At 39.8% G+C, this 26,388-nt stretch overlaps 1 protein-coding gene across 8 annotated transcripts in view; it reads left to right on the top strand.

Moving 5' to 3' along the window:
• LOC143208047 (disks large 1 tumor suppressor protein-like) overlaps positions 1–26,388 on the top strand; it is a 428,128-nt gene that overhangs the window by 106,622 nt on the left and 295,118 nt on the right. For all 8 annotated transcript variants that reach the window (XR_013008822.1, XR_013008821.1, XR_013008819.1 and 5 more), the window contains one exon: positions 18,168–18,299. Coding sequence is in view for 4 of the 8 variants with exons in the window: in XM_076422095.1 (XP_076278210.1) it covers positions 18,168–18,299 (132 nt within the window). In the remaining 4 variants the exon portion in view is untranslated. The remainder of the gene's footprint in view (positions 1–18,167; positions 18,300–26,388) is intronic.

Genomic DNA, 26,388 nt, shown 5'->3' with positions numbered 1-26,388 from the left:
TTCGCAACATGGAAGGAGCTCGGGATCCAATTATTCCGAATTTCCATAATTCTGACGGTACAGGTCCGATAGTCCTGTACCCCGTAAATTCGGAAAATCTGTATTCCGGTGTTCCCTTGTTTATCTTGCACGCCAGACGCCGCGCCGCGCCGGGCCCGGGCAATATGATGCCGTGGATTAAACGTTGCAACGCGTTGTCCCGGTTATTCCCGCAACTTCGAATTGATTCGCATCTAACTTAGTTTCATCCCCCTAGACACAACACATCCTCGCCCTTCCCTACCCTGGCATTCTATTCCCGACCCTCGATCATCCTTTCGGTTACCGTTGGGCATCGTTACCGGGCGCAATTTATCCGACGAAGATTATTCGTTACTCCCACGTTAATTCCGGTTCGGGACGATAAACGGTTCATCGAGTACACTCTCTCGTAATATACGCGAAACCTCAAAGTGGATTTTTTCAATTCAATAATATATTCTTATTGGTCGATACAGCATTCTCTTGATTGACGCGAAAATATCTCTTGAATCGATAGTCTTTAAGCATAAATCAATTACAGTGGTTCCTCGGTATACGTCTGCTTTGGAGTACGTCCAATTCGGAATACGTCCTGTTTGTGGACTTGACAAATTTTCCTCGGTATACGACATACATTTTTTGTGTGAATTTTGCGTCATTTTTAAATAATTACACTGTCCAACAAATTTCAACTTTTTTTTTGTATTTCGATTCCCACTATACGATTCTTATAGAGTTTTTCGCATGATTCCGAATCTGTTCTTAATTTTTCTCCTAGTTTTTGAGAAAATTGAGTTTAATAGCAGACATATTTTTCAAATTTGAACAGATATTGTGATGTCATTATAAAAGATATTGAATTGATCTTTACAGCAAAAGATTCCTTAGACTTTCCCGAATACAGTGATATGCAATATTAATACATTATGATTGTATTACAAAAATAGTCATAATAACTAAAGTGGCACCTAGGGGTGTCCAATCTTTGTTGATTCTACTAGGTGATACTATAATCTAAAAGTGTGTACAAGTCCCATGCTCACAATCCCTCACAATCGTAACAATTTCCCTAGTTTTTTGAAATTTTTGTATCAAATTTTTATACATCCCATATAATAGATTATCCATAATTATTTGCACCTTATACAATACATAAGTGAAGATGGTGAAAATTGCAATTTTCCACGATTTTTGGCCTGTAACTGCAATAAATCTAAGGATTCTTACATCTTTCAATGCCTGTCATTTTTTCCCGCATCAACCGATTTCGATGAAACTTTCACAGTGCATATAATTGACACAGATCTACAAAATGTACTTTTTATTATAAATTTTCAATATACATAGGCCCACATAAAGAAGTTGAAAATTTTTGTATTTTTTCTACAATTCCGATCTATTGCAATTTTTGAAAAAAATTTCTATTCACATCGTATAGTAAACTGATTGCTCCAGCTTCCCATAAAAGTTCAGATCGTATAGTACAATATTAAAAATGTTATCATGAAAGAGGTGTGCCTAAACACTTATGAATTAATCGAATTTGTATGAATTGAAGATTAAATAATCCAAATGTCCCAAAAGAAGTTAAAGAAACGATAAATATGACGTGTAGGTGTGTGTGATCCACCTCCACTCACCTCAACTTTGACATATGTCGTCCCGAATGACCTTAAAAAATATTTTAGTTAATTAATGAAAAATTGATTCGCTAAGAATAAATCTGCAAATCGAACATTGCAAATACGAAAGTCAGGTGTAATTATTGCAGAACGATATACAGAGAAGTTAGATGGAAACAGTTAGCAGCACACGTCAGGGAACATATTTGCAACATTTCATACAGTTTCTTACCGCAAGGAAATTACTCCTTTACCTACTCGGTTTCCCTGGGAACAGTATGTTACGCAAGAATACAATTTCCTGCGAAGGAGAGAGTAAACGTCGATATAAAACGCCATGTATACCAGGAAGCAGGAAAAGTACTCTCTGTAAACGATAAAACGAACCGTTTTAGAACTAAAATATAAGAATCACATCGGCCCGTAGCTGCGTAACTCTTCGCGAGAGCTCCGGGTAGACTGTTTTTAGGAAATGAGCGTAGCTCCGAGCGGGAGAAGTTGAATTTTTGCCGGGGAAATATTTAAACGTTGCTGTTTTCCGTAACCGCGAGCGACGGGGCTTCGGCTATAGTTCTCTTCGTCTTTATCGAGTGGAAAGTAATTCTTTGCCCGACGGGCGCGGGACGAAAATCGTGAGAAAATATCGAGCTCTTCGACGACTGCTTTGCCAGGGAAGCGAGAAAAAAAATTAAGGGTAATAAATTTGCTGCGGGGTCGATAGGCCCGCGTTAAGTCCAGATAAAAAAGTAATTCCCACCTTCTTAATATTCCAAGCCGCCTTCCGTCGTATATTTCCCTCCGGCGAACCGAACGGTGACAAAGGCTTTCGAATGCTTAAATACCGATCCCACGTGCAACGCGAAAAGAGAAACCCGACGAACTCTACAATCTTCCTCGCGTAGAAGGAATAACTTAGTGACTCGAGTCACTGACTTCTTCTGAATACGAGAAACCGGGAGGTTCGCGGAAAACAACTTGGAATCGATGAACTGTTACTATTCAGGATGTTTGGTTAGTCACTGGGTGTAGGAAACTCTAAAAGCAACTGTTTTACATGACTTCATAAAGACAACAACAATTTACTCAGATTTCTAGCAATCCTAATCGTCGCATATGTCGAAAGAAGTAATGTCTTATTTTATCTTATTTTAGTAATTTCAATAAATCGCAAACAATATAACGAATGTATAAAATCCGTCTAACCCTTACCTACTTCAATGATCATAAATTGAAAAATGTTGAACCCGTCACGTTGACGTAGATAAAGTAGTATTTTTCAATGAAAAATTTTATTCTACAAATAAAATATTTTTATTTCAACCGATCTGACGCATGAAATATTTGTATTTTATTAATGCAATGCGTATCATAAACCATTTTTATTGCAGTAATCTGATGCTTCACATGAGATATGGTAATTCTGTGTATTTAAAATATTCCCTAGCGATAAAAATGAATTGAGGAAATGAAATATTATTCTAACAAGCAATCATAATAGAGTAAATTAAAGTAGAATTATTTTTGGTCTACATACGGCTACTTGAATCATTATAAAATTTCTAGCAATACGCAAAACGATCAACTTGTTTGGAATTTTGACTTAAACCGCTTTCGTAATTACAAATACGATTTTAAGAATCTTTTAGCTGAATATAAAATTAAAATTGCATAATTTCAAATATACTACTATTTATTATTGCAAAAGTATTTGTCCATCTTCGGTCGTTATATGGCCGAGAATCGCTGAAAATTCAAACTGATTTAGCGTCGGTATATTTTCGGGAGTAACGGTAATTCAATTTCCACGGCGATAACGTTTAACGTGACCCTTCCCAGGACGAATTGATGCTGCTTTGCAAAGGAAGGGGGCTAACATGACGTAACGAGGTAATCGGTTCAACGTAACTTCAGCAACGAATGGTAAAAATCGATACAGGTCGGCCGACAGGGCGCACAGGCTATGGACTCGAAACGGAAGAAGAAGTGGGTTACGGATTCCCTTACGTGAACGAAGAATTTTACGTTTCGGACTGTAAAGTTCCGTCCGTTACTGCCGCCTGAAAATGAAAACGGATTCGTGTCGTCCAGCCGACCCTTTCACCTGCTCTCCTTCTCCCTTCTTCGTCAACTACCCCCTCGACTTGCACCCTCTCTCACTTATTTGTTCTCCACGATGCCGCCAAGTGCATTTGTATCCCCCCGACCCCGTCTACGTGCAGTTTGAATGAACAACGCTCACGTAATTCTATACGAGCAGTTTCACATTATTCGAGCATAAATTACCCATCGGCTGGCTGCGGCGGATGAGCGTTTCTTTCAACCCTTGCCGGACTATTTTCCCCACAATCACAACCATTAGAACTCCTTAACAATTTCTTAGTATATGAAGAAAATCTATATTTATCGTACATCTTCTTCTACTGGTCTTTCAGATATTTCTAGCAGCTTTTGAAAACGTCATTTCGAGAAAAAACTTTGGAAGAGTATTCCAGAGAAACGATACCAGCAGTTTTAGCAGAAATATGATAAAAAGTATTGGGCTGGCAAGAAAGTAATTTCGGTATTTTAATGTGAAGTAGAACCGAATGCTTTTACTCAAGCGATGAACTTTAATCAATAAAATATTTTCTTATTTATTCTTTTTGGCAAAAGATCATCGAACAAAATGGAAAATATTTGATTTAGTAAAGTGCATTGCTTGAAGACAAAAATTTAGCTCTATTTCACCTTAGAATACCGAAATTACTTTCTTGCCAATCCAATATATCTACAGATAAATAAGAATTCGAACGGATCTGGGTGTTTCATCGCCCACAACGCTTTTAAAAGTTCCCGTTTTCCGAGGATTAAGGTACATTAAATATCTTTTGAAGAATAATGGAACATTGTTATGCTTGCGTTTACCGTCTCAAAGGACGACGCATGACAGAGTGAGGAAAAAGTTTCGCGAACAAGACCGGTAATGTTGAAAATTTCAGTAATGATATTGCGGTGTCTTGCATAGTTCGAGAAACTTGTGTTTCCCTATCTGGCAGCTGAAAATTGATGGAGCAAACGGAGCATGGGGATGGTCCACAGTAGACTACCTACAGTGGCTCTCATTAATATTCGGGCACTCTGTAAAGAAGAATAGCTTTTTCAAAATTGTGCCGAACGACTTTAGCCTTCTTGAAAAGTCCAAAGGATTGGCTTACTAGCATACAAACAATTTAAAAAAATTGCCGTCGATTGTAAAAGCACATCTTTTACACGTGATACTCTCTGCTGGAATAATTTCAATCGCAGTCAAGTAAAAAATCTGAAACCGATACACGATTATCACCGGTACGTTTAGTGTCGAACAGAGTTGGGCAAAAATTTAATCAACGATTGACGACTAAATTTCTACTTCAATCGTTAATCGCAATTAACAATTAATCTCCTAGTTTAGTCGTTAATTGCGGTTAACGATTAAATACTCATTAATCGTTAATTGCGATTAACGATTACATTCCTTTAATCCATAACTGCTGAAATTTCGAAATGTGATACGGAATTAAAGCTATATATGAATACTCTCTGAGAAAAATGTAAACTGAGTTTAGATGTATTGTCACTTGGTCTATAATACAAATTCTGTTTACGTGCTTTCATGTTTTTTTCGCTGATTTCTTTTTTTAATCAACGATTGACGATTAACTTCAACAATCGATTGAATCAATCGTCGATTTTTCGATGATTTCTTTTCTTAATCGTACACATTAATCAATCAATCATGATTAAAATTTTAATCGATTAATGCCCAACTGTGGTGTCGAGGAGTGTCAGAATGTTAATGGTAGTTATTTTAACGACTCCTAGGTACAGGATGTTCGACGGTCGACGTACGTGGACGTTTAATAACGTGTAGGATCCACTTAGCGCCAACTGTAGGACACGGAATCATTGAACAAAGTTAGTGGGAACATGTAGTTGCGCTGGTTGCAGCCACTTTTATGCTCCGGTAATTTGGAACGGGCGAGCTTGGTGTCGAGCAGTGTCGAGGTATCTTCTAACTCTGAATACATTGAACGCCACCCGAGTCATATTTGGCTCACGCTGTGTTTGGTCAAGAGCGTGAGTTAAACATAACTCCAACCATGATCTAAGCTCTATGTTCTACGAGTTGGACACGCTTCATTGTTGAATGTGAGTTGCATGTACTTTCCGTGCCTCATAAGATGTCTGCTGACAGGAATTCGAAAGGAATGCGGCAGCAAGCTGTCCAATTGGGTCATTCCACTCGCACTTTCGGTTCTAGCCGAATTATTGTCTAGGGCGTGTCACGTGACGGCCTAACAATTGACTGCAAGCGAGGGCCTCCTTTGCCCCCGTGCGCAAATGAGAAAACAGTCTTCAAAATTTGACGAATATAATGCATTTTCAGAAGTTACCTTGTCCTTGGCGTTCAACGTGTTAACAGTGTCGCATGAATATCAATTAAGCAGAGCCAGTGCCGCATTACGGGAGCTTAGTCGGTAGTTTTTCGTTGCGCAACGTAGCTGCAGCCATTTAAAAGTTGGAATAGTCAAACCGCGGCGAGGTTTAGTGGAAGCTGCTCCAGCTATTTCCTTGATTTTATTACCGACCTTAAGTAGAACGGAAGAATGTCGCGCAGCATCCGTGCCGAGAATACCGCCAATAAAATACCCGGAATCGTAAATTGCTTATTGCGAGGGAAGAGTGGCCAAGGAACCAATACGAATTGAGGGTCCTCCCCGAATCATGCGTTAGCGTGCAGTCGCTTATCGTCGAAAATGATGCGAATCTGATGCGGACCTGGACTCCGATGTGCTTTGAGAACCGCTGGGGAACACTCGTTCGGCTCGTCTTATTCCCGGTTTGATTCCCTCCCGTTGCCATTTGACAAATCATTCACGGTCCCATTAAGGCGCAGCAAATTGGACGATCCACCGGAATCAAATCAATGCACTCTCTCGGACCCTGCGTAATGCCGCGCTGCCACTGCGAGTGTCTGTAGTCGAGCGCAGATCGAAAATGTCTGCGAGATAACGTACGAGATCACAGCGCTGCCTGAATGTCCCGGCGATCGATTCTTCCTTCGACAATGGATAACACGGTGAAAAAGTGGATTCCACTAAGTCCCATCATTTCGATAAAAACGTTCGTTCCATAGGTCCTCCGGTCGACAAATATGAAGAGTAATATTAGTCCCCGGGGAATTATTAATGGGGAGATTTGAATTCGAAACTATATGAATGGGAACAGATTAATTTCTGAACGCTCGGTTGATAACTGCATTATGCGTCTCGTGTTCGCGATGAATCGATCTAGGCAACTAGACATTTTATCATTAATGAACAAAGACCACGATTTATACAACAACTACAGAGAATTTGTTCACTATATTATTATCGTGTGATACATTGCTTTCTAAATCTACTGTACTGTTATGGCTACTTGTATTATCTCATTACATACCTGATATTTTTGATTGAAAATAGCAGTGTTCTTATGGAAATTTCGTCCACTGTGGCTGCATACGTTGCGCGCTCGACAGGACGTTATGGATCATCGGTCAGAGGGATGTTTCGGCCCCACTATTTTTCATGGGCCTCAAAATGACAAGCGTCGTTCCATTTGCTTTTTGTACAGCGGTTTCATAAAGCATGATAAATGTTCCCGTTCGTGCGGCTTCGCTTCTCTCCTATTTGCATAAACTTAACCCCGAAGAATATTTCTTGCCGGTTTACCGTGGATACAGGGAGGGGGAATTCATATAATTTCCGTTTACGACCCGACCCACCCTCTAAGCTGCATCGTTCCTGATGAATGGGAACGCGATGTCGCGTGTAAAAATCGTTTCAACGTCTCCGTGATTATTTATCTTGAAACTTATTGCCCCCTCACGCGGCCACCGTCGATCGCTGCGTTGCACTTGAAGCGAGCATCTGCGGTACAAGCGACTCATTACCTCCAATCGATATAATCTGATACACGCGATCAACGTTTGCTGACTTTCAGTGAAACGATTCCGGGAAGTGTATGCTGGCTCTTTACGAAGATTATTGCTCAACAATTCCCTGGATGGTTCAGTGGTCCGCTTGGATGGAGTTATCTTATCTCCTCCTCTTTTCACTTGTTCAATGTGAAAAATGGCTCATTCATGTAAACAAGAATATACGAGAAACATAGATATCATCAATGTATTTGTATACGTTCATACATTTTATTTTTAACGAAATATAGCTCTGAGCGAAAGCGAACGGAAAATATCAATAAAAATATGACCCCTGTTGAACTTCCGCTATTCCTGGAATATCTATAGTTCGGTTACGAGTATAGATAGAATATTTATGTTCCATGAACTCATTGAAAGGTGTAGCTACAGACACAAGTTAACCTAGACAATAGTTCAAACTTCCATGCAGAAAGAACAATATAATTGTAGAAATATAGTAGAAATAATTTTCTAAAATAATGTTTCTATATACTGGAAAACATTGTTTACTTTATGGATATTTTGGGTCCCGTTACTGTGGTCATACCCCACAAGCCATGTTAAACTTTCTAAATAGATTTACAATAAACTAACAACTCGGACCTTCTCCATTTCACACGCACTGCGTCTGATTTCACTGTGATCGCAAAATGGCGATTCCTTTGACGCGGAATGGCGCGGACGGCGTAAATCCATGGAATCTCCAACCATCGAATGCCGGGTCTAATTGTCACAATGAAGTTCCGCGACATTAACCCCCGAGATCGCGGTGAATGTCGCGTTCTCGTCGGTTCTTTCATTCGAGGTTGGAGCGCGATCCGAGTAAGCCGGGAGGAGAGGGAGGTCTGGCTGGTGTTTTAAACGTTCCATCGTCAGTCGGCCGGGCCGCGGGAAAACGTCGTCGAGACACGAGTGCTGTAATTCACTTCGATAATTAGCGTGCTTTAATTAGACGTGCGCGAGGGGGTGCGGCGTCCTTTAATTATTGCGTGCGAACTGTGTCAGCGGCGCACGTGGTAATGAACGACGAAAATAATGGTACGGAGGCTGTCTTTGTTCATCCGTTCCCTCTGCCCACGCCCCAGCCCGTCATCCGTAAACCAAGCCCGAATTAACGTCTCGAAGCCAGACGAAATTAATTTCCGCATTCCAGCAGCCCGATCAAGCACCCCGACTGCACACTTTTTGCATTCTCGCATGGTTCCGTGACTGGCACTTCCGGCAACTCCTTCTCGTTACATCGTGTCCCCGCGAAATGGATACTTTGATTCTTGAAAGCATAATCCACAGTGCCAAGTGGGTGCTTTGTCTAAACATTCCTATTTTATATAGACCTGACCTTCAGTTTACACGGTGGAAGCATTTAAAGGGTTAAACTATACATTGAGTAACCAGAAATGTGTGCCATTCTCCTGTGTAATCCAGTAGATTTGGTTGAGAAAATGCCAAAAATCCAAGTTTCAATCCTAGATCAGTTTCAAAAGTTATGAGTGTTTACACTTGAGCGATTTTTAGTGTCTGGCAGCAGAGTTGGGCAGTAATTAATTACAGTTTCAATTCCATGTGCAAAAGTGGACTATAATTACAATAAGAAAACGGTTAAATAGTCTAATACATAAAAATTAGTGGTTTAAAAGAACAATTACACTGAAGTAATTGTTAGACTCAATTACAATTACTGTAATCGTATTAAGTAATTGCAATTACTCCTTTCACAATTACTTTGGCTCAACCAGCAATTGTAATTGCGGACCACAATTCCAATTACAGTGATTTGTCAAGTAATTGCAATTACCAATTCCAATTAGATGTAATTGTAATGTTATTTCTGCAATATCAAATTTTAGTAATTGGTAAGTAATTGTAATTGTAATTGAAATTACATTTTGCCCAACTCTGTTACACTTGAACGATTTTTAGTGTTTTTCTCAGTAAGGAGCGCCGCCATGTTGGTATGGAATGACCGTCCGGCGCCGCTTACCGATCGGAGATGTCGATAACGTAGATTCGCAAACGTAGTTGGGCCATTATTTGTTTTAATTTTCATAAAGAGAAACTGAATACTATATTCTCGATTGCAATAGGTATTCATTTCATTCATGTGATAAGAGGATACTTCTGTGTGAAGAGGTTTTACAATATTATGATATCTCGTGTGAAATTTACACTTATGAATGCGAGATCTTTTCGTTCGCGATGTGAAAAGGTACTTTTAAGGTAGATGGAATTTCCTTGTACGTCTCCCGAAGGATCACGTTATGCAGCTGAGAGTAAACTATGTACCAGCCAAACAGTGACCCTCGTCCATACTAAACTGAGAAGCTGTACTATAAATAATCAATTCTCTTTCCCATCTTAACAAGACGCCCGTACTCTGACATTCTCGGACTAGCCAGATTTCTCCTCGGTCATTTTTGCAGTTGATAATTCGTAGTTTATTTCCCGTGAAACGTCAATCGGAAAATTGATTTTCGCCTTGAGGAATTCTAATTATTCCCGAGTGAAATTGCAAGTCGAAAATCGTCGACATTTCTTTTCGAAGCGTGCGAACAGTCAAGTGAAATGTTCTATAAATTAGGAGATTATTCCATAGAAATAAAATTTCTGATGTTGAACAAGATTCTCGCGTCGTTTAGAACGATACCACGTTAGAGAGGAACGTTTCAAAGAAATCTAGGAAGGGCAATTTGTTTTCATTTCGTGAAATGTTTAATTAATTCGAGATCAAACGGGTGAGAAGCGCATGTTTATCTAATTTAATATTATCTTGGTGCAATTTGATCCGGTTTCAACGATCTTTCTCATATACCATTTGATTAAAAAATCCAGGAACGAAACCGAGAGAGAGAGAGGGCCGGGTTTTCTCGTACGGCTTTCTCAATTAAGGAACTGAAATTCATCCTTTTGAATTTCGTATATGAAATTTTGATAGTTGCCGAAGATCCAGGGCTGGAACGCGGCGGATGCGACGTTATAATTCAGGAGGCGACAACCACGTTCGTTTGAATCATAAAGCGAAGATAAATGGCCATACTTGGCATAGTTTCATTCTCGTTCGAGAAGGTAGACGACTCTCCCATTCACTTCTTATTATACCTGAGAAATTTTCTTATTCCGGGACTTGAGATGTTCCAGTTGCGACTACGGTATGCACGAGACCTGCCTTAACACAGAATTTTCGTTTCCAGAGCGGAGATGCGGCGAGATATCCTTCTATTAACTTTATTTTATAATGTGATTTGAACATCGTACATAGACTGCGGAGCTTTATGCGTTTATAGCGCTCGCGAGGTCGTTAAAGTGTCATTAAACACGGTTTCATTTCACTTTTATTAATTCCTTCTAATTAGCAAAATACATTTTCTCCTTATTTTGTCTTCTCTGTTAACTCATGCATGAAAACAGAAATGTACATTGCACCGTTTAATGATATGAGAGAAAACGTATACTTCCGCACTTGCGTACGAATTGGTTGAGACTAAACAATCGTTTTCATTAGTTCAAATTAAGCAAAATATACGGCCAAGGTTTAAAAAATTCGAGTTTGTGTTTGTGCAGGAATATAATACCGGCTTTAAGTGTGCAATGAGACTGTGAAGCTATTGTATCGATCCTCAGTTATTCTACTTAAAGTGTTTTTATCAAATGAATATCTTTGAATTTATGTATATGTATACTTCTCCGTTAGCGAGTGCTGCTTCGCGAGAGGCTGGCGAGTTCGAAATAACAAATGTTTCATATTTAATGGAACAAAGTTCGTGAATTATACAGTGTTTCCGCGTGTAGTTAGGAACATGCTAACGCGACCTAAGTTTACGTTCACCGGACGCCTATAACGAATCGCTCGTAACTGGAAACACACATGCTATACTTTCTCGTAAAGCGTATCCACGTGGGACCACCTTTTTTTCGTTTCCGTGAGGAGCAATTTTCTCGTTTTACGGTGCATCCCGGAATACGCGAAAATATCCCGGAATGCATTGGAACGAAACGCCCGTTACAGGTGGGCTTTGCGAGTTTTTATAGATCAAATTGTCATGTGTAGAACCGCTTCTTCTGCTCACTACTATGCTAATACCTTTCTTGTACCTCCGGAGAAACGCGAAAGAAGAATCAGAAAATGTTTGAAATCTACGTGACAGGTACCTTTGACCGTCGGTGCAATAATGATACTACAATAATGACAAAAATGTTGAAAAACAGTTGTTATTAAAATCAATATCTTCTTAACCCTTAACTGGGCGCGTGGGGTCTATTTAACCCCAAGTGGTATAAGATAGTACATAACTTTTCTAGGCGCGCCCAGTTAAGGGTTAATGAAGAGTCCCTGTGTTTCGCAAGGCGAATTTCTTCACAAATCCATAAAAATCCTAAATAACAGATTACGTTGTGCATTCTTCGTACAAAAATATTCTTCATTCGGTGATACCACGGGATATTTCCATTCGCTCTAATTGAAGTCCAAACGCAATTTTATCCGTTCCCTACGGATTGCACGGTGCACTTAGGAGTCTTGTTCAATGTGTTCGGCCGTAAACGCGGCTTTTCTCGACTCGCTTGCTAATTTCAAGTATTTTCTATAAGGAAACGTTCGCAGTTGTACTCGTAAAGGCTACCGCTTGCTTTCGGAATAGAGCATTTACTGGTAATTGACCTCTTAGCGTACTCGTTTAACCCAACGGTTAATGCTAATTATCTTAGCTTCTCGCAGGCATCTTCTGGTTATCTGGGAAATGATTTTTACGGCGAAAGCCGTGTTCTCCGCGCCTCTTTTTCCCTCTGAAAATAAGTTTTCCACACTTCGCGCAGAAGCTGGAAATATATCTCGGTTCCCGAGTTCGCTGTAATGATAAAACCTTCACGATTAAACAATCTATAAACGCGTGCAATTATCAATGGCGCAATGCATATTCGTTGCACAAATTCTGCTGCTTCGCGATACTTTTAACGCACGGTGTGTTTTGAATTTGTGACAGAAAACGTAACACATTTTGGGTCACGATGGTTTCCAATGAAAAAGTTAACGAGTTGCGCGTAGTTGAGGAAAACAAGTGGTACAGGTGTAATTAACCTGGAAGCTATTTTAGAGTAAAATAGAAAGATTTTAAAGCTTGAAAGAAATTGTTTATTAGTACGTTCACACGGTTCATTGTTAGTTGCAAGTTCGAACCTAGATAGGCGAGCAGCGTTGATATTCAACGCCGCGGCGTCTGATAATATTTAACGCATTGTCCTTATAACACGCTGCCATAGAATATCGGTCGGAAGCATTACACAAGGGTCCTCAGCTCTAACTCGGTAATCGTGTCGTCAAGAACGTCATTAACAAGATGCTCATTAAAGTCGCCATCCAGTAATGATGTGACTTTTGGGCGGGCGTTTGAACATTATGGCCTGCAATTTTAATTGCTGTATCCTCTTTCAAGCTTAACAGCTTAATTAACGATCTTGGAACGACGTTGTTCCTTTGCGATCCGAAAATCCCGGCAGTGGCCGCAAGAGAAAAATGTTTGTTGATTTCGTTCCCTTGAAAATAGAGTTGTCGCAACGAATTAGGTTCCAAAAGCTAGATAATAATGCAGCATCTCCTCAAAAGGGATAAATAACGAGCTTCCTGAAAAGGCCGTACAAGCAGAGGTGGGCATTATTTGGCGAAAAAAATATTTGAAATACTATTTAATATTTTAGATTTTATTTTGCTTAGAGAAAATAGTATTTTATTTAAACAATCTGACCCTCGAAATAAAATATTTCTATTTGAACAATCTGAACCTCGAAATAAAATACTTCTATTTCAACAATCTGAACCTCAAAATAAAATATTTTTATTTGAATAATCTGAAACACAAAGTAAAATATGTCTATTTTAATAATCTGAAACACAAAATAGAATATTTTTTTTGCATCGTTATACCTAATACTTTCAGAAATCGCATTACTTATTTAATATTTCTTATTTTAGCAATAATTTAAAGAAGAAATGACTCTTAATATAAGAAACTAAATCATTTGCCACATTTTCGTTTTATTGTTTTCTTTGATTGCTGCTATTGTTGCGTATATCCACTTCAGTTTACAGCATGTGCCTACTGAGGTTTATTGATAAACATACAGTGTAATAGTGTATCTTATCACCAGGAACTATTTATACTCAGAAATCTTTTGAATGCAAACTATTATTTTGAGCATTAATATTTAAAATTGAAATTGAAAATAAAGACAAAGTCCAAATACTTTCAATATTCTTAAAATAAAATACTATTTTCGAAAATTACTGCAACAAATAAAATATTTTATTTTCAAAAATTACTGCATCAAGTAAAATATTTTATTTTTAAAAATTACTGCATCAAATAAAATATTTTATTTTCAAAGTTGTACAGGCACTGTAAAATAAATGGGATTATTTACTATTTAAAATACTATTTTCCCCAGCTCTGTGCATACAAGATACTATGATGAATCAAGCAAGTCGAATTCAACGTTTCAGTTTCAGTTTAGCTAATTTAAAACTATGCTTGAATTTGTGATGAAATTTTCTCCATTGAGAAGCCTTGCTGCTCTGAACGATGCCACTTGGAGTATTAGTAATTAGAAATTATTTTTGTTATGTATCAACAAATATATTTCATTTTTCGGAATTTATTGTAGCCTTCCATGTTGACTTTGAATAATATATTTTAGTACTTTACCGTGAAATACGAACAAACTTGAAAACTGTACTTGTACGTTAAACATTATAAAGAAAATTGATTTTTTGAAAGTTCCAAACCAGAATACCCAGTTGAGGGTGGTGTCGCCGCATCAGGGGCCGGAATTCACGAACAAAAAGAGCCGCACGGCTAACTGAATATCATTAGCAACCGTAACTGAGACAAGTTCCCGCGCGGAGAATATTTACCAAATTACAGCCAGCAAAATATGAAATTGCATATGGATGAAGGTAACGAAAAACGGGGTCGGGCCGAAGCGTAATGGCGCAACGAAACGCGAAAAATAATCGTGAGAATGAGACGCGTGGAAGGCGTCCAGCTACTCGCAATTCGAATACAAGCTCTCCCGTGACGGCAGATGATATTATATTCCACCAGAGGAGATATTTTGCCTCGGTGAAATATTCTGTGATATTATGAGCGGAAGGACTGCAAATATTTATTGCAAACGTGGCCGTTTTAAATAGACGGAAATACCTCCCGAGGGATCGGCGCACGGGGGAATATTTTGCTTGAAAAGCTAATCTAAAGTCGGGCACATTCGAATTGCTCGCTTTTGGCACCTGTTATGCGTCATTCTACTTGTTTTGATGCGCTGATCACGAGTATGACTTTCGTTTCCGTCTAAAACGAAATTCATATTCGTATTCGGCAGCGTCGAAACGAATGGGATGACGTGTAATAGGTACCAGAATCCTGAGGGAGCAATTGTAAAGTTCGTTCAAACACCGATTTCGGAATTTTATCTGTTGGACGAGTAAAATAGTTTGCGTCCGATTTTCAAAAGTGGCAGGACCACTGGTTTTGTGGCGTTTCGTGAGCGACACAATTGTCTTGTTCAGGAGAACAGTTGCTGGCGCAAAAAGATGCACGTCCGAATGGAACCACATGTGAAATTTCGCGAAATAAAAGACACCTGGACGCACAGGTGTATCTGATTTGCGAGGAAACGCAGACGTCGCGTACGCGAAATTATTCTCTGAAACAAGAGTAATAATGAGTCGCTCTCGCGACGAGGATTTGCCTTTGTATACTCGATACTTTGCTCGTCGAGAGCGCAATCATCGTTACGAGCTAAATTCATCGACGATTAACACACATTGCAATACACCTGTCGATTGACCGTACCGCAAATTTCGAAAGCGCTTAAAGGAGAACGCGATCCTTTTTTGCTTAAACCCATTGACGTTCGCTATATTTTCGATGAATTTATATTATTGTATTCTGTTGGTCTCATGTTGCACTTACCGATGAGACTTCCAAGGTTTTTGCTTAATAAAATAATATTTGAAAGTTTGAAAATTGAATATAAGAAAAACGACTTTTACAACCCTTCAAACTGTTCAAGCAGTGGATGGAATTATAAATGTTAATAAACGAACCATCTATTTAACATAACATAATACATGCAGCACAAATGATGATCAATCAACGGCAGACAAATTTTCAAACAAACGCTCCCTCATGCACAGTTATTCCTTTATTCGTGTATCACTCATTTCTTTATTTCACACACAATCAAATTCACTTCATACATTTTTATCTCTCACTCATTCTCACCACACATGTTCACACGCAAATTAGAAAGACCCCTTGAATGACTGGATTGTCTATCGTGTTGCAAATATGGAACATATTGGGTATCCGAATATTAATGTTAATTCTACGTCGCTGTTTGCTGTAATGTCGACGGAACGTAATAACATGTAAAATACGAGTACTTCCCATGCGACGAGAGATCGGTGTTTGCTTGCAGTCCATTTTCTAAGACATTTTCACTCGCATCTTTCGATGCAGGAAGCATCTGCCGACGACGTATAGAAGGGCAACGACACTGTCGTAAGAACAGACAGAACTACTTTAGAATCCCCATATGCATTCACTGGAAATCGAGAAGGAACAGTGGAAGCATCAACAACGTCGCGAGGAATCTATAAAACTATCATGAGTACTCGTGTTACTGCCGCTGCCTCTTTGAACCTATCTCTGTTCCGTTATTACGTATTCTTGAAAGATAACCAAACCTAAATAAATTGTCATCGTATCAAACAACGTTACAATTGTGTCCCATAATGTACAAGGTACAGAGAAGAAAATACTTCAAATATAATTACGAATAGTACAGTAAATCCTCTATAAACGCATAAAAGTTGTAGCAGATAAACGTAGACAAAAATATCCCCTCCACTTTAGTAATCTGATCTCGGCTCGGGTATATCGGTGTGAACCACTACTAATGCCACGCGGAGAGTCGCAGTCGTCGGCACAGTTCAAAGGCCCGTGCGTCCTCACAATGTAACACCAATATTTAATCTTATTTATTATTATTTATTTTTTTTATGAAACTTTCATCAATATATTTGTGGCATTTTTCTGATTAAAAAAAGACCAGACACGATATAATTTCAACTGTATTTAGTGGTTTAATTGACGATGAACGTTTCGGGCGCAAGGAAGGACAGGGTATGGGAAAGAAAGAGACGCGAATCTTTACACGCGCTGTCCTTCTCTACGTTCGGCTCGGCCTTTGAAGCTCAAAAAAATAGCTACCAGTCTCGACAATACTGTATACCGTATTGTATAATAAGATATTTGTATCTTAATAATTTGATAAAATATATTGTTTCATTATTCTGGTGCATGATATGAATTATTATAAATGCATCGTCATCATCGTGTTCACTCAGAGATTCTATGTAGCTTTTGGGACATTAAAGATAGCATACATGAGGTATCATTTTGTCCAGGAGTGTATTTTGGTCACGCGATAGAGACGCTCGGCAAATATTTGAATGGTCGCGAGAGCTCGGTGATCGTCTTTCATAAATGTCTGAAAAGATTTCGCTGTCACGGGAATACTCGCCGAGCAATTGTCCGACGGATATTACGGAATTACTCTCGAAAATCTGAAGATCGTCGCGACGATTTCCTTCCGGATAGTTTAAAACGGTCGCGGATGAGTGGTCGGCACACTTGTTGATTCGAACTATTTTCTGGCCGAAGCCCGAACTTCGTGGAAAGATCGATCGGCTCTTAAAGCGATCTCCTACCTCAAGAAACAGTGACCCTTTTGTTCGTGACACAATATGGCTGCCGCATGCCGGCGGCTCGCAAACAACGATATAAATGTCTCGTCGACGGATAATGCGAATTTTCGCTGCTTTTACGGTTCGTTCCCCCCGACTGCGCCCAGCTAGCCCGTTCTTCTCCGATGGGTTTACGAACATGCCGACTTCGAGGAGCACAAGAGACACCCAGGCAAATACACTCTGCGACGACGATCCTTTGGGGACGAATCATTTGGATGGATTTATCGGGCGACGGGCACGGTTTACGAACGACTTTTAACAAAATTATTGTCCTCGTCGCACATACATATGTTCCATCGAAGCTTGGCTTTCGAAGGGAACGATCGGGCGGACTTCTGGAAGGGACGCAGTGCTGAAACTTCATTAGCCATTTTCACAAAAACAATTTTTCTTGTTTTGCATTTTCTTTAACCCTCCAACTGCTGTGCCTCGGTCTATTTTCACCAGGAACATCCAGATCGTCATTTAAATACTCAATTTGTGGGAATTAAATTAAATGAGGATTTGTTGCATTGAGGATATCGAAGAGACTAATGCGTCTACACGAGATATCATCAAAATTAAATGTTTAAAAATTATTAATTAGAGCTGTGAACGGTCCGTTCTGCTAATAATTATTTACAATATTGATAATACAACTATTTGTAGATTTAGATGAAATTTTATTATCTCACCATGTTTCTATTTACCATTTCGATAAAAATGAATATTAAATATAAATATAATTGAATTGTACTTACAGAAGCTCACAGAGCTCTGGAGCTCCTGGAAGATTACCACGCCAAGCTAACGAGGCCCCAGGATAAACAATTACGATTGGCCATCGAGCGAGTCATCCGGATCTTCAAAAGCAGGCTCTTCCAGGCGCTATTAGGTGAGTCTGCATTTCCAATGCGCTAGAAATCCTTCTGATTGGACGTTGAGTTTCATAGGAACGCGTATTTACGACGGAAATGAGTGACCCACAAAACCGTGAGAGTATCAGGCGATTTTAAAAATATGATTATATTATTTGCAATTGGTTAACATTATTTTAACAGAAGACGTAAATGTCAATGCAGCTCTTGTTTCCTAAAAATGACGTAAAATTTTGATTTTGCGTAAAGACCCGCCATGTAATTATAAGACAATTGATATAGATAATCCTTAAAAAAATACAATTGCTAAATTGAAGAATTTCTGGTGAATCCAGTGAAGTAAAAACGATGGGCCATGCCGTCTTTGTTCGTCAACGGGTTCAGCTCTATAATTCGAATTCAAACATACGTATCGATAGAATTCTCGTTTCATATCGAACGATCAGCGGCTCTCGTTTCATATCGAGCGTTTGAAAATCCGAAAAATTCCTGCGATTCGCGAGAGATTCAAAGAGACGACGCCTCATCCCGTTCTCTGTGCTTCACCTCAATCTCATCTTATTTATCGGAACTGGCACGTTGCCTCTCGAACGTTTCTACCGCCATTGTTATTCGGAATAAAGCGCTCTTACCGCACGATTCATTCTGTTCGAATCCCTTCAGACCAGAGCTCCGCTCGCCTGAAAGTTTAACGGAAGGTTTGCAGATATATATATATATATATATATACATACGAAAAAAGATATATATGTACATATACATAATATATATATATATATATATATATATATATATATATATACATATATATGTATATATATATACATACATATAATACTCATAGGTCTCGTTGTTTCTGCTTCAATCGGGAACCTGGTTTTTTCATAACAACAATTGTTTTTGTGATTGTTCCCAGACAAAGATTAACAATTCCTTACATAAAAGTACAATTCTACTTTTCCATTTTCCATGTTTCCATCTATTCGCGAATTTACTGAATAATTCATTCAACTCGACGATGTATGATTTAAGGACGTTGTTCCATCAACTGTCAAACTGTATTATGGCAGAACATGTTAGGAGAAAAAAATAAATTGGAAAGTAGGAGCTTCAAGCTTTACAATGAGTCCAGGAGTAGTATCATACAATTGTGTTTTACAAAATGATAACAGTTTAAAATATCAACGGTGTTTGGAAAGTCTGGGTATTGGAACACTTTTTGATTCGAATGTATATTCCAATGGCAATAGCTATTATTATAATGGTCTTCGACGTGTTTCCGTAGTGTTTGAGCCACGCAGTTTCGGAATTACGTGCACTGCATTTATATAATCCATACGTTGCAGCTGCAGGTATGTACACGTGACTGGCGCGGGGTCGGCGCAACGTTTTTAAAACTTCAGGGAGTCCTTTCATTTCCGGCACGGATGCGGAAACCCGTGCGAGTTACTTCGCAGAGGCAGATTGTTCTATTCGGTCTGCTCGGTATAATGCTCTTTGGTATAGAGGAGATTAGCCCGTTGCATCTGCAACTGTGTCGGTCGCACCGCTTCGCCTGTTACTGCTGATAACCTCGGACACCCTTGCCTACACTACCATCAGTGACGTGGACAATGGCCCCAAGATTACACACGTCATATCAGTGCTGAGTACTTAACAGGATTAGACCAGCCCACGAAACACCCAAAATTAACACCTTTCCTGTGAAAACGATCTTAAAGCAGTCCTCCGATCTAGGACGTCATTTTCTAGACCATGCACAGTGGTCCCAAATCGCGAAAAACCGGCCAACACCTCTAAACGTACTTGAATGCACCCAAAAATTCGTACTCGGTGGTTTTCGGGGTCGCTGATTACGAATATCAAGTTTAAATTCCAAAAAACGAAATGGCGGATCCAATATGGCGGACATATACATTAAAAAATGGTTAGCTCTGCTTGGAAAATAATCTTTTTGGGGTTACTGATGACGAATATGAACTCGAAAATTTGAAAAACAAAATGGCTGATTAAAATTTAGACAACAATTCGCATTAAATGTGTTTTGAGGGGCTGATAGGTAAAAATGTATAAATGACAAACAAAATTGCACTTTGTATATCAAGAATTAGTATAATTGTAAATTATGTACAGGGTGTAACAAAATTTAGTGTCATGGTTTTGGCAGATGGTTGTACACCTTCAGATCGGTGGAGATTTGTTAAAAGAAATTGCCGCAAAATTGACTGTGACCTTGAAATTCAAGGTCAAATTTTTTTATGCTTGTATCACATTCTACTCACCATGGGGACCAAACTTGTCAAAGGAATCATAGGTCGCAACTCAACCGTTCTCTCATAAAAGAAAGTTAATTTATTTGAACGTCGTCTTCTGTTCCTTGAGTTGAGAACCATCATGGTTTATGGCTGTTAACAATCGTCCTTGAATAGCGGCTTCGATATGGCCACCATTATTATGTAAACTAATAGAGGACAGTAAACATCACAACTTTCAGATGACCACTGCCAATAATCACAGTCTTTTCTAATCTTTCGTGTAGTAAGTGTTAGACGTCAGTTATGGGTACTTCTTAAGGGGTACGACTTGAGCAACCTTACCCTATAATTTTGTAAAGTCGAAATATTATAATATTAATAACTTTTAGGTACTACCACTTTCATTTCTTCTCCATTAAACGCTGCGGCACAGATTGCAAAGAGTTTCGTGTCCAGGTAATGCATCCTGTATTTCTGTTTGTTGCGCGATATTTCAATTCGCATGCTCGTTTACGAATAGAGGATATTGTGCGTTTAAATCTCGAATTTCCCGAATTAATGTACGGCTAATGAGAAAACAAAAAAGAACTAGTTCCGCGGGAGATTATACGCGGTCACATTCCGCGGAAATTCGGACGAATTTTCTGCGCCCGTTAAATTATTAACAACTCCGCAGGAGTGGTTCGTTCTTGCTGCGTTATGAGGTTCATTTCATAATTAATGATTCGAGGGAGATTGCTTTAGCGTATCGTTGTCTGCGCACCATAGCTTCCTGGTCAATGCCCACAAGATTACGCGTCACGCTGGCGAGGCTAAGTACGTAACAAGGTTACAATTTAGAACTAAGCACGTAACCGTAGTGTATGTCGGGAAACTTGGAGGCGGTAGTTTAGACGAGCACGGCGAAATAATGGCGTTCATTGAAATTGAAGCCCCAGTTCGCTGACGTTTGACGTTCATTACCAACAATTGTGTCACACCTTGCGTCATCGTTCTTCGACTATACGTCACGATGTATCCTTAGAATGAACGTCGTATTCTACTGCTCTGATCGAGCGATCGGGGCATCTCCCTTGTCTGGTTATTGGCTGTCCTACTTTATTTGTCTTGAGATTGACTTTTTCATTTGCTTGAATACTGATTGTCTTAGTCTGCTAGTGGCTTCCATTGTCACTCGTACTTTTACTCTGTTTTCGTGGTCACTGACCGTTTTACTCTACTTCTCTGATCACTGGACGTTCAATTCCACTTAACCGATGAATAACTGGTTCGTCATACTTGTCCGAGAAGCTGTTCAATTTCTTTTCAACGATATCACTAGGTTTTCTGTAAGTGATGCATCAAGTTGAAACGTACCTTTCCCGCGGTGACGCCACCGTTGTAGGACATCGTGCGTCGCTGCAGATTTTCAATGAACTCTCTGGTACGTCGCGATAGCGGCTGTCCAACATTGCGGCCAGGGTTGCAGGTGAAACGGGGTCACGAGTAACACCCGGCACACTCGTGATTTAATTTTCAATAATTCGGATCCCTCGCACTTACCCCGGATCTCATTGCGTCCTATCTTCCGGTTAATTGCTGGGACAGATAGCGCCGATGACGGCGCGCAACGTGCTCGCAAATCTGCGAAATTGCTCGGAGAGATTGTCGCCCTGCGTCCTTACGGCTTCAAGAATTTAATATCCGACGGATAGGGCGGCCGAAGCTGAAGAGGAGGGACGGGGACTTACGTCCACGTCGTTACTTTTCCGAAATTTGTCAAAGACAGATCGGAAACTGCGCCGGCCCGCGCCGCATCCGCGACACGTTCCCATCCTTCGGTCAGCAAACTCGAAGGAAGTTCGAGAGGCCGTAGGGCCATTCGAGGACGAGTTGAAATTCGCGAATGCTTTAGGGTCCGCCGAGGGAACGAGCACTCGAGTCGCCTCGGATGAGTGCTCTCAATTTATCGTTCTCTCGCCCTCGGCTGCTCCCGGATCTCTTCCACTCGTTACCCTTGCCATCAGCTTCTCCACGGTTATCCATGTGGATCGCGGATCAGCGTTGATGAGAGTACGCCGGAGATGCAAATTAAAGAGCCGCGACGGCAGCTGAAATCTTTGGACCCAGAACCCACGTCGATAGTCCTGGGAATCTCTGCTGCGGGTTTTGTACGCCTCTGCGATTTTATCCGCGGAGCGCGTTGTCACGATTATTGTTTAAACCATCATAGTGGGCCAGAACGCGATCCTGGCTGGGAAAAAATCTGATGTATGATTATGTTGACCACCAAAGTAGATTTTTGCGGTTCTATCTTCAACTTTCATGCTTTCTCCGATTGCATTCTGCCTTCTGCCTCTAACGGGACTCCTGAACCATTAGCAACAATAATAACGTCCGTCAAAGTGAAGTAATCGAAGCCGCAGCGTTCGGCACGCCTAATCCCGGACCAATCCCGTAATTTCTTTTTCTCGGCGGGATCCGGAACGTGGTGTGCACCAAGGAACACGTATTCGAGGGTTGGTGGTTGTCTGGTTAACCAGAGTTAGATTTTCCGCTGCTTCCCCACAATTCACCGGCGTCGAATCCAAATTGCTCTGATCGGCGGAAGGGTCTCGATCGTTTTTACCTTCTCGCGAATAGCCAGCTCGAGTACGGAAGACGTGATTTCGCCACGAATGCGATACGCGGAAGATGCATCGACGAAACTGCAAGAAAGAGAAGGACTGAAATTAAATCACCGTTCTGCTACTTGAAACGGCGGCTATTTTCGTTTTTCATTCGTGATCCGGACTCGTCGCGGATCAGGCTTACCGTGATTCCTTGAAATGTCTCGAATTCGCAATTCTGACCTTAATTTCGCACGCCGACTGCTCCTTGAGTGGAGATTTCACGGAATACAGTATTACCTAGCGCGCCGGCCGCCCGATCGATTCGGATTTAGGATTTTTGGCCGAGCAGATATCTAGAGCAGAGTCATGCCCGGGAACCTAATTAGAGGAAGCCAATCTGCTAATTCTAGAATCCGACTCGATCGCTTTCGTATGATTCCGTTGAAACGTACAGAAGTGTCGAGAGTATAGAATTTCAAAATTCTACAAATTTACAAAATATTGCAACAACGAAAACAAGAAAACCGATCCGCGGCAGCTCGGTTCGTTAATGATTGTTTCGCTTGTAAATGCTTAATGCAATTACCTACGAATCCGATGTCGAAACGCGGGAGGGCTGGCCCGGTGCAAAATGATAAGCACACAAATCAAATTTTGATCACGGTTATGGTCGCGGTTTCGGTTTTGCTTTCAATTATTCCGGTAGCCGTTACGGCGTCGATATCCATTGCGGTCGAAGGTCCAATATAAATTTCTATCGCGGTTGCGGTTCGCGTGCCTGCTCGCGTGCCCTCTCGCGCGAAAAAGCGCGGGTAATTAAAGTTCCGAACCGCGGGGAACAACGGGTCCGATATCTATGACGACTAATTTTTCTTGTTCGTGGCCGGGGGATTTTGCAGGTTTTTGAGAAACCGCGTTTAAGGGCGAATGTAAATCTGTAACGTTACGGAACCTGTTGGTGTACCACGCTGACGAGCAACACGGCCACTCCATGGATTCGGGTGCAACACGAGTGCAGTACATAGCGCGCGCCGCACTATTTTACACCTTGGTGGCGGATGCGTTGGACGTTACGTTACAAAACAGGCTACGCTGACAAATTTCCCTTCCCTTTTACACACGCGCGCCCGTCTCGCCCGGTTTTACGCAATATTTCTATGGCCGACATTTTATTCATTCCCAGGAAGTCGAGAAACATAGTCCGCGCTTACCCTCCCTCGAAAAAAAACTTGTCCATTGTGCTGCTATGAAACAACGTTCTTTCAACTTATCCGCAATCATTGTTCTAATGGTGTTTCGTGACCCGAACGAAGAGTCTGCTCATTTTACGTGAAAGAATAACATTCGCTCGTAGCCTTGTTTTCAAAATTATTTAAATAAAAATAAATTTTTTAAAAATACCACGTTTTTAAAACGGACTAAAAAGTATAAAATAATTTAAATAAAAATACATTTTTTAAAAAATATGTTTAAAAAGCGGACTAAAAAGTATGAAATAATTTTTCCTAGCTTCATATAGGTTCCTAACCCCATACAGATAGTCCTGAAAACTTGTGATTGTGAATTTTTTATAGCTATGAAAATACTTGTAAGATTTAAAACGAAAAACGTGGGGCGCGAGATAATAGTAAGGAGTGTAGAAAGTAGCTGCCGTTTAGAAAACTCGCACAATAAAATTGTTAGTGACTTAGGTGAACTATTCATGCATCAATTATCTATTGTATGCGCCTCACGTTTTTCGTTTCAAATCTTACAAGTATTTTCATAGCTATTCAAAATTCACAATCACAAATTATTATTTTATACTTTTTAGTCAGTTTTTTAAACGTGATATTTAAAAAAAATTAATTTTTATTTAAAGTATTTAAAACTTTTTAGTCCGTTTTAAAAACGTGGTATTTTTAAAAAGTTTATTTTTATTTAAATAATTATTTTATGCAGTTTAGTCGTGTGTGTGTGAAATTTTACAATTGATTTTAAACATTTTGATGGGATTATAACAGAGACATGTAGTAAATTTCAGACGGTATTGCGACCGCGTCATATCGAAAACAAACGCCGTGGTAAAATGTCAAAGAAAAAGGTTCGACGGAGAATCTCGGTGTAACGGTTCTTTCTATTGGTAAACAAACATTGTAGTATAATAATACGTAGTAACTTTGTAAACACCGCACGGAGCTCGAAAGCACAGTGAGCTCCTTCGGTGCGAAGCGGGTCAGTGGAGTGGGGATGAGTCAGAGTGGGAACGCGTAGTGGAGTAGGGAGCGCTGTCGCGCGGAGTGGGGATCGCTGGACGCGATCACGTACCTATGTACCGAGCGTCGCGCGGGGACGTGTAACGGTTAAATTTAATAGTTTATATCTCCTAAACGCACAGGCTTTTTAAAAAATATTGCATTGTCATCCAGTTCTGAGCTATGTTTAAAACTTCTACGATCCACCGGTTTTACTTCTTGCGAATACTAAAGCAATTGGTGGATTTTCCAAACACGCTTTTCCTGAAAACAAATTGCCTACTATTATTCAATAATTTTCAGAAAACTATGATACACGGCTGAGGATTTTTATGTTTATCGATAGCAATGACTACTTCAATTGAGAACCATGAATGCACGTGTTTCGGTAAAATACAGTCATTGAAAATTCTATTAATAAAATGTTCTTTGTCGGTTTATATCTGTATGCACATCCTGTATAATATACAAACCTATGAACAGGATAAAGATTGTACGTTTGTATAAACTTCCGTGAAAGTACCAACTCATTCGATAGTAACAAGGTGCTCAAAAAATATTTTTGGATCAGGCGGTTGTTGATATTGAAGAGTGTTTAGAATGCCAACGATTTAGTTTGAGTTTCGGCCAGGTACGCTGGCTGTGAAATGTGATTTGGCTGATGCGTCTGTTTATTGCTTACCTTTTCTACTTATAGATAGCACGGATTTGTAACAGACCGTGAATTACGGCTGTTTGCCACTGAAAAAGTTCAGCCTACATTAAGAAATCGTAATAAATGAGTTTCACTTCGAAAAGACTTATACAGGGTTTATCTCCTTAATTTTTAATGGCACAAAAAAATATTTATGGTATAATTCAAATGGTATCGAAGGAGGAATATCATAGAAGAACAATTTTTATTTGTCCAGTTATTTTTTCAAGGTCATCGTTATTTTTTATCGGGATAACTTATTTTCTCTTATTCCATCTTGTTAATAACTTAAGCATATTCAAATGTATTTTTTCAGTCGCTATAAGATGGAA

This window comes from Lasioglossum baleicum, chromosome 4 (genome assembly GCF_051020765.1).
Source record: "Lasioglossum baleicum chromosome 4, iyLasBale1, whole genome shotgun sequence".
In the NCBI taxonomy this organism is placed as follows: Eukaryota; Metazoa; Arthropoda; class Insecta; order Hymenoptera; family Halictidae; genus Lasioglossum; species Lasioglossum baleicum.
The sequence above is the reverse complement of the archived record's forward strand: the minus strand, read 5'-3'. Positions and strand labels throughout refer to the sequence as shown.